At 40.0% G+C, this 14478-nt stretch overlaps 2 protein-coding genes across 2 annotated transcripts; one reads left to right on the top strand and one right to left on the bottom strand.

Moving 5' to 3' along the window:
* Window positions 1–1937: 1937 nt before the first annotated feature.
* plpp6 (phospholipid phosphatase 6) lies at window positions 1938–5657 on the bottom strand (the record flags this gene model as incomplete). Its single annotated transcript, XM_083887984.1, has 2 exons — window positions 1938–2305; window positions 5165–5657. 2 exons carry the CDS (start codon window positions 5655–5657, stop codon window positions 1938–1940), a joined length of 861 nt encoding a protein of 286 aa, XP_083744110.1.
* A 1473-nt stretch (window positions 5658–7130) lies between these two features.
* Window positions 7131–14442, top strand: prdx6 (peroxiredoxin 6). The gene is made up of 5 exons (XM_083888078.1): window positions 7131–7303; window positions 8889–9045; window positions 11735–11878; window positions 12654–12800; window positions 14132–14442. The coding sequence occupies exons 1-5, from the start codon at window positions 7212–7214 to the stop codon at window positions 14255–14257; spliced, it is 666 nt and encodes a 221-aa protein (XP_083744204.1). The 5' UTR covers window positions 7131–7211; the 3' UTR covers window positions 14258–14442.
* Window positions 14443–14478: the final 36 nt, after the last annotated feature.

Here is a 14478-nt window from a genome sequence, read left to right as displayed (position 1 = left end):
TTTAACATTCAGTCTTTTCTGTTTGTTTTGTAAAAAAACAGCATGATTTGTTTTTAGGTTAATGTCAAACTGATATTGAAACAACCTCAATCCATGCAAATATTTGACAAGTAACTGACATGCGGGTTATACAACTCAAAGTTGACATTACAGTAATCATCTTTCAATAGTAGATTCAATTTGGGTAGAATCCAAGGCCTTTGCAGAACTCGCTCTGTTTTAAAGCAACTACATGTGATTCTGTGTAAAGAAGGCTGAAAACTTCACAGACTGATTGAGGTTCAGAGCAATGAAACTTGGAATGAATTCAAGTCAACCTTTCATGATACTAAACTTCCAGATAAGGCTGGGGCGGTGTTTCACCATACGATTGAACGCATGATCTGAAAGTAGCTGATAAAAAAAGGGTTTTTCCCCCCCAACTCAGAGGATCTATCTATCTATCTATCTATCTATCTATCTATCTATCTATCTATCTATCTATCTATCTATCTATCTATCTATCTATCTATCTATCTATCTATCTATCTATCTATCTATCCATTTACATCACAGTAAAGAAATCACGGCAGGTGAGGTGTGATTGATAGATCGATCCATCTAGCCATGATCCGACTCCATCAGTCTATATAGAACATGATGCCACATTTGTAAATGATGTTCCCATTTAGAAGAAAATAATGAGAGAACATTGGACATGGGTGGACACCAGTGTGATTGACAGCTGGTATTGTCCAATAGCAGGATGGCTTGCAAGGGACATCTGTACATTTTCAGTTTCAAACTAACTACATTTTAAAACATGACTTGCACCGTCTACACAGTGGATTTCAAATTTTAAATTCCAGGCTGCTGTCCTTTAAATAAAATAAATCATAATGCATAACTTTAAGTTGTGTAAACAAAACAAAATTGTTTCTTTCTGTGACTCTAATAAAATCAGTAACCTTTGAGCAGCCAAGTCCAACAGCATATCTGTGAGTACATCACCATCGGCTGAGGTAAACTGAGGTTCTTCTCTCTTTGCAGATTATGTCTAGTCAATGAATAGCTCCTTTCTTTACAGTGACGATGGAACAAAGATACCTATGGCTCAAGTCTATCTGATAAAGCCTTTATTCCTCATATAAACAAATATGTGTTGGTACAGCAGTTCTTCAGCCACCACCATAAATGAGTAGATGACTGCCGCACACAGCTGTAGGGCTGGGTATCGCCACCAAATCCCCATGTCACTTTGAATCCCGATTACAAAAGTCTCAGTTTGATTTGATGTCTGATTCACCATCGATTCAAATAGCAGCATTTCATTTACAATACCAATTTTGCAAAGATTGGAAAGAGATTTTTAGGGAACTACGATCATCTTTGTAGCCTTCTTTATAGTTTGTACATCCAAAACTAAACCAGGCATCTGGTTCACTGGGTTACGCATTGGTAAAGGCATAAATTAAAAGACTGCAATGGAGATTTTGTAAATCGGCATTGGATAACGGATTGGATTATGTTGAACGAACGGGCGAATTACATTTTAATATCAAAGTCAGTTCCCTTTTAATCAGCTTAAACCAACTACCTCCACAACCGTGGGGCAGCATTTAAGTCTGAATAGGTAGGCATTTAATTGGTTTAACTAAAGATTGACTCGTATAACCACGCATGTCATTTCCCATCAGTTACTTAATCAAATTCATTAAATATTTTCAAATCTGAAAATGCATTTTTCAAATGGAAACGTAGTAGAATGGATGTAGCCTCGGAGGACAGGTGAATACAACAAGGACCCTAAAATCATGGTGTGTTGAATAAGGAGTGGAAGTTCAGGTGTCTTTACAGCTTTCTTCTCTGGTCAAACAACCATCAATCATCCCTTCACAGTCTTAACTAAGCAATGAAGATTCAAACTGCCATGTCTCCTGCTTCTTCAGCCCTTCATGTTAAGCGAACTGTCCCAGAATCGCTTGAAGGGTCTGAGGTGAGAGCCACAGCATCTCCACCAGGTTGTATTGCCAGTAACCCATCCAGAACCCAAACATCACGTCAGTTACATTGTGCCTGCCCAGCAGCACTCGGCTCAGCCCCACCAGGGCGGCCCACAGCAGGACAAGGACCCGCAGCGGGGCGGCCAGCACCAGGTGAGCCAGAAGGAAGCGCCCGCACATGGCGGCGCGAGTGGCGTGGCCGGACGGGAAAGAGTAGCGGTCCACAGAAAAGGTAGCAAACATGTCCATGCGATTGTGAGCTGGCCGACGTCGACGGACCACTGCTTTGACAATACCGACCAGGATGAGGTCCAAGAGCAGACCTGATGGAGAAAGAGGTGTCAGAGGTTATGGTACGGAAAAACTTTCATACAACTATACACGAAAAAAAAACATCTGAACGAACCTATACAAGGCAGCCTTGGCAAAGGAAGGGGCCTCTCTTCGGTGAGTTGATGTTATCGTGATCGTCATAAATAGTTATTAACGATAAACGGAATCAGCCAAAGTGGAAGACATACCTGTTCATCTACATGTGCAGTAACTCAAATAGAGCTGAAACAATTACTCCATTAATCGATTACTAACTTAACGGTCAACTATTCTGAAAATCGATGAATTGGTTTGAAGCTTTTTCATGATTAAAACAAGATTTCTGTTTGTTTCATTTTCTTAAATGTGAATACATGCTTAATTTCCTTCCTCCATATAAGAAATAAATCATTCAAAGTGAATCATTTTGGTTTGTGGACAAAACAAGACATTAAAGAACATCATTGTTTCCATCATGATCAACATTTTTTAAAGATTACTGACATTTTATGAGACAAACGGTTACTCGATCAATCGTGAAAATAATAATTAGTGCAGCGCTAAACTCGATGTGCTCAGGCATGTAAACAAGATCGAGATGACCTGCTGTAGTTACAACCAAGCACCAGTAAGAGGAAGAACTTTGAACATGGCACGGTTGTTCTGAGTAGTTTCAGAAAGTGCTGATTTACTGGGATTTCCATGAACAAACATTTGTAGGGTTTACGGAGAAGGGTCCAAAAAAAAGTGGAACGCTCCAGTGAGCGGCGGTTCTCTGTGCAAACATATTTTGCCCTTGCCAGAGGTCAGAGGAATATAGACAGACTGGTTCAAAATGACCAGGACCACCTATGATCGTATAACACGTACAAACCTTGACGCAGATCAAGTACACATGATACCTAGAGAAGTGCCAATATACAACTATTGATCTGCTATACATATGGGGTTTTAAACCTCGGTTTTGGCAACACCTGGTGATATCAGTAATGTTGACCGGAGTTTGGTTTGTAGGGTTTGTAGTTACTTATTAATGACTGAGCCTATGGACTTAAAACTTAGTTGTGTACGGGGCAAAGAAGAACCCATTCCAAATTAACATCGTAAGGGCGTTCTTAAGATATTTATGTCAAACTCTCCATTTATTATGAAAACTATGACAACAAGATGGTGCTAATATCCATGGACAGACAACATATGTAGATATTACTTTTGATGGAGGTATGTGCTCTTAAAGAACTTCCCAGTTAACGTATATTCTTACAAACCTTCATCGGAGCATGTCACTGCTCAATGCAGGGAAATATCTTGCCATGCAACATACACCCGGGCAAACCTGATATCAATGTTTTATGTCACCCACTGCAATTACACCACAACAGAAACTCTGGTAGAACCAGCTCTAGACTACAATAAGGCAACAGTGCCACTGTGGGATTTTATTACAGAGGAAAACTACAAGATCTCTGAAAACATGAAAGCACATTAGACTGTGGCTACAGGTTAAAAAAAAGGCCAGATCTTACTTCTCTAATTAAATATCTTTGAATCTAATGTGCAGTATTTCTCTCACGACAGAGCAATATATACTAAGCTTACAAGATCACAACAGACTCAGTGCACCAACTTTGGTTTGAGTATTATAAATTCAGATGTCACAAGTACAGGATTCCCCCAGATGCAGACTAAAACAGACATTACATAGATTGTCCTATGGAGCATTCAGTGGCTTGACAAGCTCTGATCTTTCACCATGAACGAGGCACTGCACTTTATTGTACCTTGAATGCTGACGTGTGAATAATGCATTTTAATTTGTATGTTTTTTGTTCTTAATGTACAAACCATAAGGGGACTCCCTTATGGTGCAATAGAAATTGTTCATTCATTGGTAATCTAGAGCAAAAGCTATATCTCTAGTCTATACCATACTTTAAAGGTGCATTATGTAATAAATCTAAAGCAACTGGCCATAAAATCCTCCTAATATGTCACAGAGACTCAGGAATAATGTTCATATAACAAACTGAACTCACCAACAACAACAGTACAGCCAAAATATTTACATAAAAAAAATGTTTTTGCCGACTGCAAATCATGTTTATGTTTTTAAATCATGTTTTGGCATGTGGCGCCACCTACCGCCATCTACCAATCATTGCAGTCAGTAGAGTCTCAGCTGCCGAGCAACCACGGGTTGCCAGTTACGTCAGATAGCGAAACTTAAAAGACCTTGGTATTCTGAATTTGTAGTAATCGTTTTTAGCCACATTCTTACATATGGCACCTTTAAACTAAATTAAATTAAATTAGTAAGAGCTGTGTGACACTTCTCACTGGTTAGCACCAGTGCTACTGTACTCCACTACAAGACACATAATAGTTTAGTCTCCCATTTTGAAGCCCTGAGACTTGCAATTCCGACCAGTGTCATGTTGAGGTTTTGTAACCAGACATTCAGACATCACCTGCAACCAGGCTCCTATTGGACAACATCAGGTGCCTAATCACCCATTTTCCTCTCAATATTTTATATAATAAATCAAAATAAAATTTCTATTGAAAACACCCTGAAAATAGCGATCCATTATTAATTCCTCAGCTGATTTTACCATAATTTCACCATAGACTTCCATTCAAACCAAGTTCTTTTTGCACACAACTTAGTCGCCCCCTAGTGGCTATTCAATATACTCTTACTTGACTGTGTTAGCTACACCTGTTCTAGCTGGTGAAAAGGTCTCTTAATCCGCCACTGCCATCGACATGAATGAGAAATCTGTGTCTTTTTATTATTATTTCCAGTAAAAGTGGGAGAAAAAATTGTGTGACGACAAATGGAGGAAGAGGAAGAGAGTTGTGACGTTTACCCATGAACAGGTTGAGCATGACTTCTTGTCCCGCAGCGCTGTCACTTTTGAACAGGCAGTAGGCGGTGCCGACCAGCCAGGGAATGCCATGGCCCGATATCTCGATCAGTTTCATTAGCGGCCGCACACTCCCCCACGACGAGTCCTCGCAGGCACACACTCCCATCCGCTTTGACAGCCACAGGTCGATGGCGAGCAGGGAGCTAAGCGCTACGCGAAAGAAGGACGGGTTGAGCCGTATACCGTCTTCCTCCGGCATACCGCTCCCGGAGCCCGTGGACGAGTTGGATCCTCGTCGCCGCGTGGGGCTCTCAGAGGCTCGGAGCCGGGCTGTTTGTGGGTCGGAACCTTGTCGCTGGATAAGATGCGGCGGCGGCGAGGACCGGTTCAACGGCTTCGTCAGCGACATGAACTCGTAGCGGCCGTTGTTAGAGCTACCGAGAACCGGGCTTCCTCCGCTGCGAGCCGGGCTTTTGGTTTTCGGAGACGGCATTTTGTTTGAGATTCCACTGGCGTAGAAACCGTGCTGTGCGGATGGTTTTTCGCCGCAGTGGTAATGTCTGCCGCAGCGGTGTGACGGTTGTTGTGCTTGCTTTCAGTTCATCTGCTGTGTGTTACAGTCACAATTGATAACAGGGATGCGGATGAAAGTGAACGCTTCCGGTGTGAGTGAGGTGACCCGGAAGTGACCAGGTGTCAGCCATTTTGTGAGTTTTTTTTTTTTTTTTTTTTTTTAATGTTGGGAGCTTAACACATTCAGTTATAGTTTGAAAAATAAGAGCTTCGCAAATATGTGCTTCCTAAAATTACATTACAAATATTATGTAAAACAACATTAAAGGGCCTGTATGTTCACTTAAGTAAGATTGCAGCTGAACTCTCACCCTGGACACAACCTGTACAACCTGTACACTACAATAATAATAATAATCATGATTATTGATCTAACATAATAAATAACAGTTGAATCCATGATTACAGGAACAGCTATGTATATAAAAGGCTGTAGCATTTGAAATGTTTAAATTAATTATTACTTCCTTTTTATTCATTTTCTCAATTTTCTGTGAAAAGACCAATTACTTAGCGAATAGTTCCAACACTAGTGAACACTGCCACTGCACTCCAATTGTCACAACAAAGTCTGATTAACCACACAATGGAAGCAGGTTGTGTTCTCCATTAATCCTTTAAAAAAAATGCAACATACACCTGGGCAAACCTGACACCAATATTATGTCACCCACTGCAATTACGCCACAATAGAAACTCAGGTAAAACCAGCTCTGGACTACAATAAGGCAACAGTGCCAGTGTGGGATTTTATAACCGAGGAAAACATAATGACTATAATGGTGAGACTGTGGCTACAGGTTAAAACATCTTCCTAAAAATCTTCCTTCTCTAATAAATAACTTGTCATGTGCAGCATTTCTCTACATGACAAGATCACAACACACTCACTGCACCACACAAAATGCAGGCCATTTTCAAGACTACCAGTGTCAGGTTTCTCTAACTCTTTTCTATTTAATTTTCCTTATATTATGTATCTGTCTCCCTTATTATTCCACATGCACACTACTGACCAGAGCAAAGCCTGTGTTTTTATTTATTTTTTAACATTGTTTGGCTCTACATTGTTGCACCTTGCATTGTGTGTTAAATATAGTGCTTATCATTAGGTGAAACTGTGGAAACTGAAGGGGATAAATAAAGTGTCTGTAAACTTTACCTGGCAATAAACTACAGTTTTGAATACTAATAATCAACATACTATTGATCTAATATAATAAATAACAGTTTCATCTATGGTTACTGTCTAGCTCTGTCTAAATAAAGCTGTAACATTTGAAATGGTCAAATAAAACAAAAAGTGTATTATCTTTTCTCTGATTGGTCAATGAATGGGTTACGTCACACATCCTGGCCCCGCCCCCTCACCGCCCTCTCTCTCTCTCCAGCTCCTCTCACGGTGCAGACTCACTGTTGTCTTCTCCTCCTTCACCTGAGCAGCTCAGTCAGTGTGAAGAACCCGGACCCGAACATGCCTGGACTTCTGCTCGGAGACGAGTTCCCCAACTTCGAGGCCGACACGACTATCGGCAGAATCAAGTTCCATGACTTCTTAGGCAGCTCGTAAGTGCGCAGACTCCAACACACACACACACACGTCTGACTGTAGCTGTCTGGTTTTGTCACGTCACGTTTACTTACGTTAGCTGCTGCGGTTTTTGTGATTCAGATACTAAGACTTAAGAGAAGCTGGAAATCGATGCGATTGTAACGTGTCGCAGAACGCGTGGGTTCCGCTTTAAAGCCACAGTATGTGACTGTTGCTGCTGCTCAGGGACACCTGCTCTTCCGCAACATTTAAACAAGTTTAATTAAAGGTACAGTGCGTACAGTTTAGCAACAGTTATTGGAGAAGTTGCAGCTGAATGTACTTGACTTGGAGAAACCACGAGCCTTCAGTTTAGAGCTGCAACTAAAGATTATTTGGATTGATTCACGTCCACAATTCTGATTTGATTCATAAACTTCAAAATAATTTAATTTCAGAAAACCACAGGAAAAGGCAGCTCGCCTAAGCTTTTTATTTATGCAAGTTGTTTTTTGGTACAGGAAGTAAGTTTTTATTTGTTTTGAATGAATACATGTTGACTTTTGTCTTAAGTTTGCCTTTGTGAGATCACATTATCTTATACAAACTGTATTGTTTTGATGCCATACTTTGCCTTAACACACTGTGCATTGTAATACATTTTGAATCGAGAATCGATTTTGAATCGAATCGTGAGCCACCCAAAGATTCACATCCCTAATACATATACATATCAAATATATTTAAGTATTGTTTATCTTCAATGTCTGCTAAATTAAATAAATTAATATAATTTCACCTTAGATTTTACACACTGGCCCTTTTAATACACATCTGAGGACCAGACATTGTTCAACAAATTCATTAATTTTCATTTCAACTGTAAGGCAATTCAAAGTGTTTTCCATGAAGTGTAAACGTCACCTTGACATCTTGCAAAAGTGACATTAAAAAGAGTTTACTTAATTTAAGCAACATTATCAAGGGGAAACATAAAACACCCATTCTTTAACAATTCTAAGCAGCACCAGTTCAAGCTTTCCAGTCTGTTCCGTGTGAACAGGTCAGACATTCCAGGCGCTCGATAATTAATGTGCGTAATCACAATGTGTGAGAGGACTTTGTTTTTGTTCTGGTGCTCTGCTCATGTGACGCCACATCACAACACAGCGAGGACAATCATGAGGAAGAAATCTCATGGTGTGGTTTTTGAGATGAATTATCTGTTGAAAAAGGCCCAAAAAGTTGCGTAAAAGCCTTTGTCAGATCATTTTAAAAACTTTGTTTTGTGATCCGTGTAAAGTCCAGTCTGCTCGGGCCAGAGAAACGTTACTTATTTACTTCTCTTCAAACCGTGGGTCATGTTGAGTTTGTGTTTTATGTAGAGGGAAAAAAAAAGTTAGTGTTATTGTAGCTTTTCCTCTTTTTGTTCCCAAACCAAACCACAGGTTACTCACACTTTCTTAAACTTGACCACGTTTACCACACAATTCCTCATTTCAGCCATGCAGTTAAAACACAGTCGTACATCCATATACAAGTGGAAGTTGTTTCCCTTTCAAAAGACACACATTTAATTACATTTCCTTGTTGCTTTGTGTGTGTGGTTGTGATCTGCAGATGGGGCATCCTGTTCTCCCACCCTAAGGACTTCACGCCTGTGTGCACCACAGAGTTGGCCTGTGCCGCTAAAATCAGCGATAAGTTCAAGAAACGAGGCGTGAAGATGATCGCCCTGTCCGTCGACAGTGTGGAGGATCACCGCAACTGGAGCAAGGTGATAGAGATATAAAGCGCTTTGTGCTCTGTATGACTTAACTGAACAGGTTAGGCTGCTGTGGGGTGGAGCGACATTTAATGATGGCACTCACTGTTCCCCTTTGTATAACTGTCATTAGATAGCACTGGTGGAAACATTGAGTTTCATAAATCCCTGCACTCATGCGAGTTAGAAATTATAGGGGCCATATTCATAGTTTTGTTTTCACAAAAACAAACAAAATTCTTAATTTAAAGGTGCATTATGTAATAAATCTAAAGCAACTGGCCATAAAATCCTCCAAATATGTCACAGAGACTCAGGAATAATGTTCATATAACAAACTGAACTCACCAACAACAACAGTACAGACAAAATATTGCATTAAAAATATCTTTTGCAGACTGCAAATCATGTTTATGTTTTGAAATCATTCTTTTGGCATGTGGCGCCACCTACCGCCGTCTACCAATCATTGCAGTCAGTAGAGTCTCAGCTGCCAAGCAACCACGGGTTGCCAGTTACGTTAGAAAATGAAACCTAAAAGACCTCGGTATTTTGAATTTGAATGTAGTAACCGTTTTTGGCCACATTCTTACATATGGCACCTTTAAAACAAAACAACAAAAAAAACAGTGTGAAAAGTAGACGCTACTACTGCAGAAAGAATGAAAGGGAGAAGCTAAATTAAGTCTTGTTGACGGTAAACCCTGTCATCCAGAAATTACATTATAAAACTATAATGCATTTGAAATCATGTCAAACAATCGGAAAAACAAAACTCTCCATCACATTGACATTATCACGTTAGCTCACTTTTTTCAGCTTCTTAACCCTTTAAGGTACTACTCAACCATTTGGTCGACCACATTTTAAGTCACTATATCTCATTGAAAAATGCATCAAGCTGAACTCACTAACACTTAATTAATGTGACTTGTTCTGAATGTTGTACATTTATGAATTATGCAAACCAGCTTTATTATGAACAGACGTCTCAACCGCTTGGTAGAGGCCTGTATCTGAAATACTGTAGGGTCTAATTAAAAATAAATAAATAATTGATTGTCGTTATTGTAAGAAAATAAAATAATGAAAAAATGCAAAGAAATTACTTTTTCCATTGCTTTTTTCTTGGTGTGTACCTTAAAGGTTTAAATGTGAATATTTTCTTGTTTCTTTACTCCATAGAACAAATACATAAATAATTATTAAAACTGTACCATTTTAGTTTGTGAACAAAACAAGTTTTCTATATTTTTATTTCAATTTAATATTAATTTATGACATTTTACATTTTTATTGAACCACCACGTCATTGCAGTTTAATGTCCATTCTAAAGTATTTAGTGCCCTGTACTGTAAGAGGAATGTTGTGATGAGATAAAACATCTCATAATAACAATAATAATAATAATAATAAACCCTGTGGAGTTTAACCCTGTGACCTTTATCATCATCAGTCAGAATCATTTCATGCTTGTGTCTCTCACAGCTTTTGTGTTTGTGCCTGTGTTGGCACAAAGTGTAGAGTCAAACATTCTTAGGTTAATTTCAAACATGCAGACACACACGGGGAATTCACCGTGATTGACTTTAACTGTGTTGTTACAACGCCTCCTCACAGAGGCTTGTGATTGGCCCAAGTTCCCTGGACCAATGAACTCTTTTTTTTCTAAGAGCAACACCACCTGCTTCCCCTGCTGGAATAACACACACACACACACACAAAATAGCTGGGACATTATGCTTTCTTCACACTTTGATTATATCACAATTCAAGATAATTGAGCTTTTCTTTCATTTCACATCGAGGTCACACACAAATAGTGTTTTTTCACCCACAAAAAGATGCTGAGACTCTCCTCCATGCTTTCATAACACCCAGCCTGGTCTATTGTAATGTGCTGCTATCAGGGTTTTCCAAGAAGAGTTCCCAAGGCCTGCAAGCTGGTCCAAAAAACACAGCAGTGTATTGGCCTCCCGTTACTGTCCAGATCAGTACGTGTTTATAGGACAATGGCCGTCTGTAGTCAGAAGGAAGCTTTTACTTTCTGTGCTCCCTAGTTGTGGAACAGCCTTCCTCTTGTTGTCAGGCCAGGCCGAAGTCTACTAAGGTTCAGTCAGTCTGACTTTTATCCAAATTGAATGGGACAGTGGTTCATTACAGAAGGTCTTTATTTAGCTGCTACAGTTAGCTGCCCCTGCTAATAATAAAATAAAGTTGTTGTTTTTTTTAGTTTACCTACGACACAGCACAAATGTCCATCCGTCCATTCACCGTCTACTGTTTTATCGTCATCGCCAGTCCATCACGGGGTCAACACTCTTTCATTCACACCTACGAGCAATTTAGAGTGTCCAATTCAGGGTTAGCGTTATATTCTGATAAACAGAACTTCCAATGCCTTTTGAGGGGAAATTGAAAACTGCTACTTTTAGCTGTTTCTGTGCATCAAGCGACAAAATGTTTCATGCTTCAGGAGGAATCACGATATATCCCTGATTCGATTTCCCGCCTACATTCTTTTATATACGGTATGTGACATATAACAGGTTTGTCAGGTCCCTCCCAGCACCTAAACACGCACTCCATGACCCTGTAGTGACTTGTTATTCAATCCTTTTTACCGTTTATTGCTCATGTGAAACATAAGCCAGGATAACGATGACTTAAACGTTGCGTCTCTGTTCTCTCTCTGTGCAGGATGTGCTGGCGTTCAACAGTGCGGCCGAGAGCACTCTGCCCTTCCCCATCATTGCCGACGATAAGAGAAAGCTGTCGGTGCAGCTGGGCATGCTCGACCCCGACGAGATAGACAAGGACGGACTGCCCCTCACTGCTCGCTGTGTAAGAAACATGACCTAATTTAACCAGGAGTCAGTGGAGTTGTTGTATGATGTGGTGAAATGAAGGAGGTGCAGAAAAATTAAGAAGTTCCACAAACGTGGGGTATCTTTATGGTGTGTCCTGTTTTGCGTAACCTTATTATATCAGGCCATCTTTATAAGCAGCGCGACAAAGGTCGTCATCAACAACTGTGTAAAGTGTCTATGACAATTTCGTGTCTAAGAGTTGGAGCAACTGGAATGTCTTAGTTTTTATGACGTTCCAATTGTGGATATAAAAACAAGATTAGCTGCGTTGTCTACTTTTTTTATGGCAGCTGTGAAGATCTGACGATTACACGCCAGTGAATTAAGATCCTTATCTTTTGCACACGAGCCCCTTATTTCCTTTCTGGGGAATTTGCACTTAACACTGACTGAGATTTGTCGGGAAGAGGTAACGTGGCTTTTCTAGTGCGAGCTTGCTGTGGCTGAAAACAGTTAACTCTACAGATTAGATGGAAGATTTAAAATGTATAGATAAAGCTCTTGTGGAATGTCAGTAGCTGATTTTGGTAGGATTTATGTATTTTACAGGGGCTTAATGTAAGATAGAGTTACACACACATGCACAAATTCAATATCAGTTTGCCCAGAAACAAAATTGATGTCACACTGCATTTATAATATATATCAAGTATTGGAATAAAACCTTTTTGTCTTATTGTCTTTCAAGGTAAAATTTAAATTTATACCCTGAATGTTCTGTTTTAAATCCCCCCCCCCACCCCCTCCAGGTCTTTGTGATTGGCCCCGACAAGAGGCTGAAGCTGTCCATCCTCTACCCGGCCACCACAGGGAGGAACTTCGACGAGCTGCTCAGAGTCATCGACTCGCTGCAGCTCACCGCGCAGAAGAAGGTGGCCACGCCGGTCGACTGGCAGGTGCGCGTTTTTAACTTTCTCGTAACAGTATCGGCAGCCTGAGTCATCATAGGAGTCCAAAGCTGCGCTCACATCAAGAAACAAGCAACTTTTAAACTCGTATTAAGAAAGACTGTTTTAGTTTAATTGCAGGCATTAAATATATGTTATAATAGATTGCCATAGTAGATATAAATGATTAGAACTAGAATACATTTTTACTCCATCTGATCAGACTGAGAGTAGTAAACTGGCTCGTTCTGCAGAAACGATGAGGTTTTTGACCATGAAAACAAGCTAATGTTTGTAATTAGACCTCCATAACTCTTGAAACTTGAAAAGACCATTCTATCCTCCCCTTGTAATAAAATAATAAAACAAAGGAACACACAGTTATTGGTACTGCGGTGCTCTGCTCTGCACGGTGGTGCTCATTAAGTTTTTTAGTAAAGATAGTGTATAAAGTTTACTAAAATTGGTCATATAAGCTTTTGCATAACACATGTATTTTTTAGTGCACTTGAATCACTTTTCTGAGAACAGATGCAGGTTATCAAATAATGGCAGACTCTTGTAGTTGCAGACTCTAACCTCAACATTATGATTTAGCACTTTTGTGCAAACTAGCTGTAAAAAAAAAAGAGTGACTTCTGTCTTGACAGGAGCAAGAGTCCAATTAAAATCCAAGTGTATATAACTAATAATCAACGTATCCACATGAGGCTGCTGCATTAACAACACTGCACATGTGTCTTCTAATACACAAGTGTCAAACTCAAGGCCCGGGGGCCGGATGTGGCCCGCCACGTCATTTAATGTGGCCCGTAAGTGATTAATTGCTCTTAAAAATCTGTGTTAAAATAGGTCTATGCTGCTTTAAGGCGTGCATTGACCATAAACTACATTTCCCACAATCCATGGCGATTGCGTTACCCGTAAAAGTCACGGCACCGCCACTAGATCGCAGTGTATCATTGTATATGCATCATGCGACGAGTGAAATTGAATAAGTGATAAATACAGAAAGTTATTTAGCAATATGTTAAAGAGAAGTTACCTTTATTTTACATTATATTTGGTTACATTTAGTTACATTTATTCTGTATGACAGTTACATCTGGCCCTTTGAGGGTAACCTTTATGCTGATGTTGGCCTCAGTGAAAATGAATTTGACACCCCTGATCTAATACTTCATTCCCCGAAAACACAAGATTTAGGGGCAACAGTTGGGGAAGGGAATGATATTACTCATCTATTTTAATAGTCAGGTTTAAAAATCTGGGGGACGTATATAGCTACTGTATATTTTAGAAACCCAAAGCTAACGTCTCTGTCCCTGTGTCTCTTTCAGCCTGGCGACAAAGTCATGGTCATTCCCTCGCTCTCCGAAGCTGAAGCCAATGCTCTCTTCCCCAACGGCTTCACCACCAAAGAGGTTCCTTCTGGGAAGAAGTACTTGCGCTACACTCAGCTCTAAAGCTCCGTCGACTGTACTCCACTCGGAGCCCACAGGTTCTTGGCTGATAGATCACATGTAGAACTCATCCAGAGCATAGATGCACTTAACCTGGTTTGGAGGCGAATGTTTTCTGTTAACTGCCCAGCAATGAAGACACAATCAACGTTTATGTGTAAACTGTGCCTTGTTGATGCTTCGTCAATAAACACCGTTTTCATGCACTAGATAAACTGAAACTG

The sequence above is a fragment of the Microchirus variegatus genome (assembly GCF_963457635.1).
Source record: "Microchirus variegatus genome assembly, chromosome: 4".
Taxonomy (NCBI): Eukaryota; Metazoa; Chordata; class Actinopteri; order Pleuronectiformes; family Soleidae; genus Microchirus; species Microchirus variegatus.
The sequence above is the reverse complement of the archived record's forward strand: the minus strand, read 5'-3'. Positions and strand labels throughout refer to the sequence as shown.

Excerpts from the sequence above, each read along its gene's own strand:
- prdx6 (XM_083888078.1), top strand. The coding sequence starts at position 7,212 with ATGCCTGGACTTCTGCTCGGAGACGAGTTCCCCAACTTCGAGGCCGAC. Across the intron at positions 7,304-8,888 it reads CATGACTTCTTAGGCAGCTC|ATGGGGCATCCTGTTCTCCC; the intron begins GTAAGTGCGCAG and ends TGTGATCTGCAG. Across the intron at positions 9,046-11,734 it reads ATCACCGCAACTGGAGCAAG|GATGTGCTGGCGTTCAACAG; the intron begins GTGATAGAGATA and ends CTCTCTGTGCAG.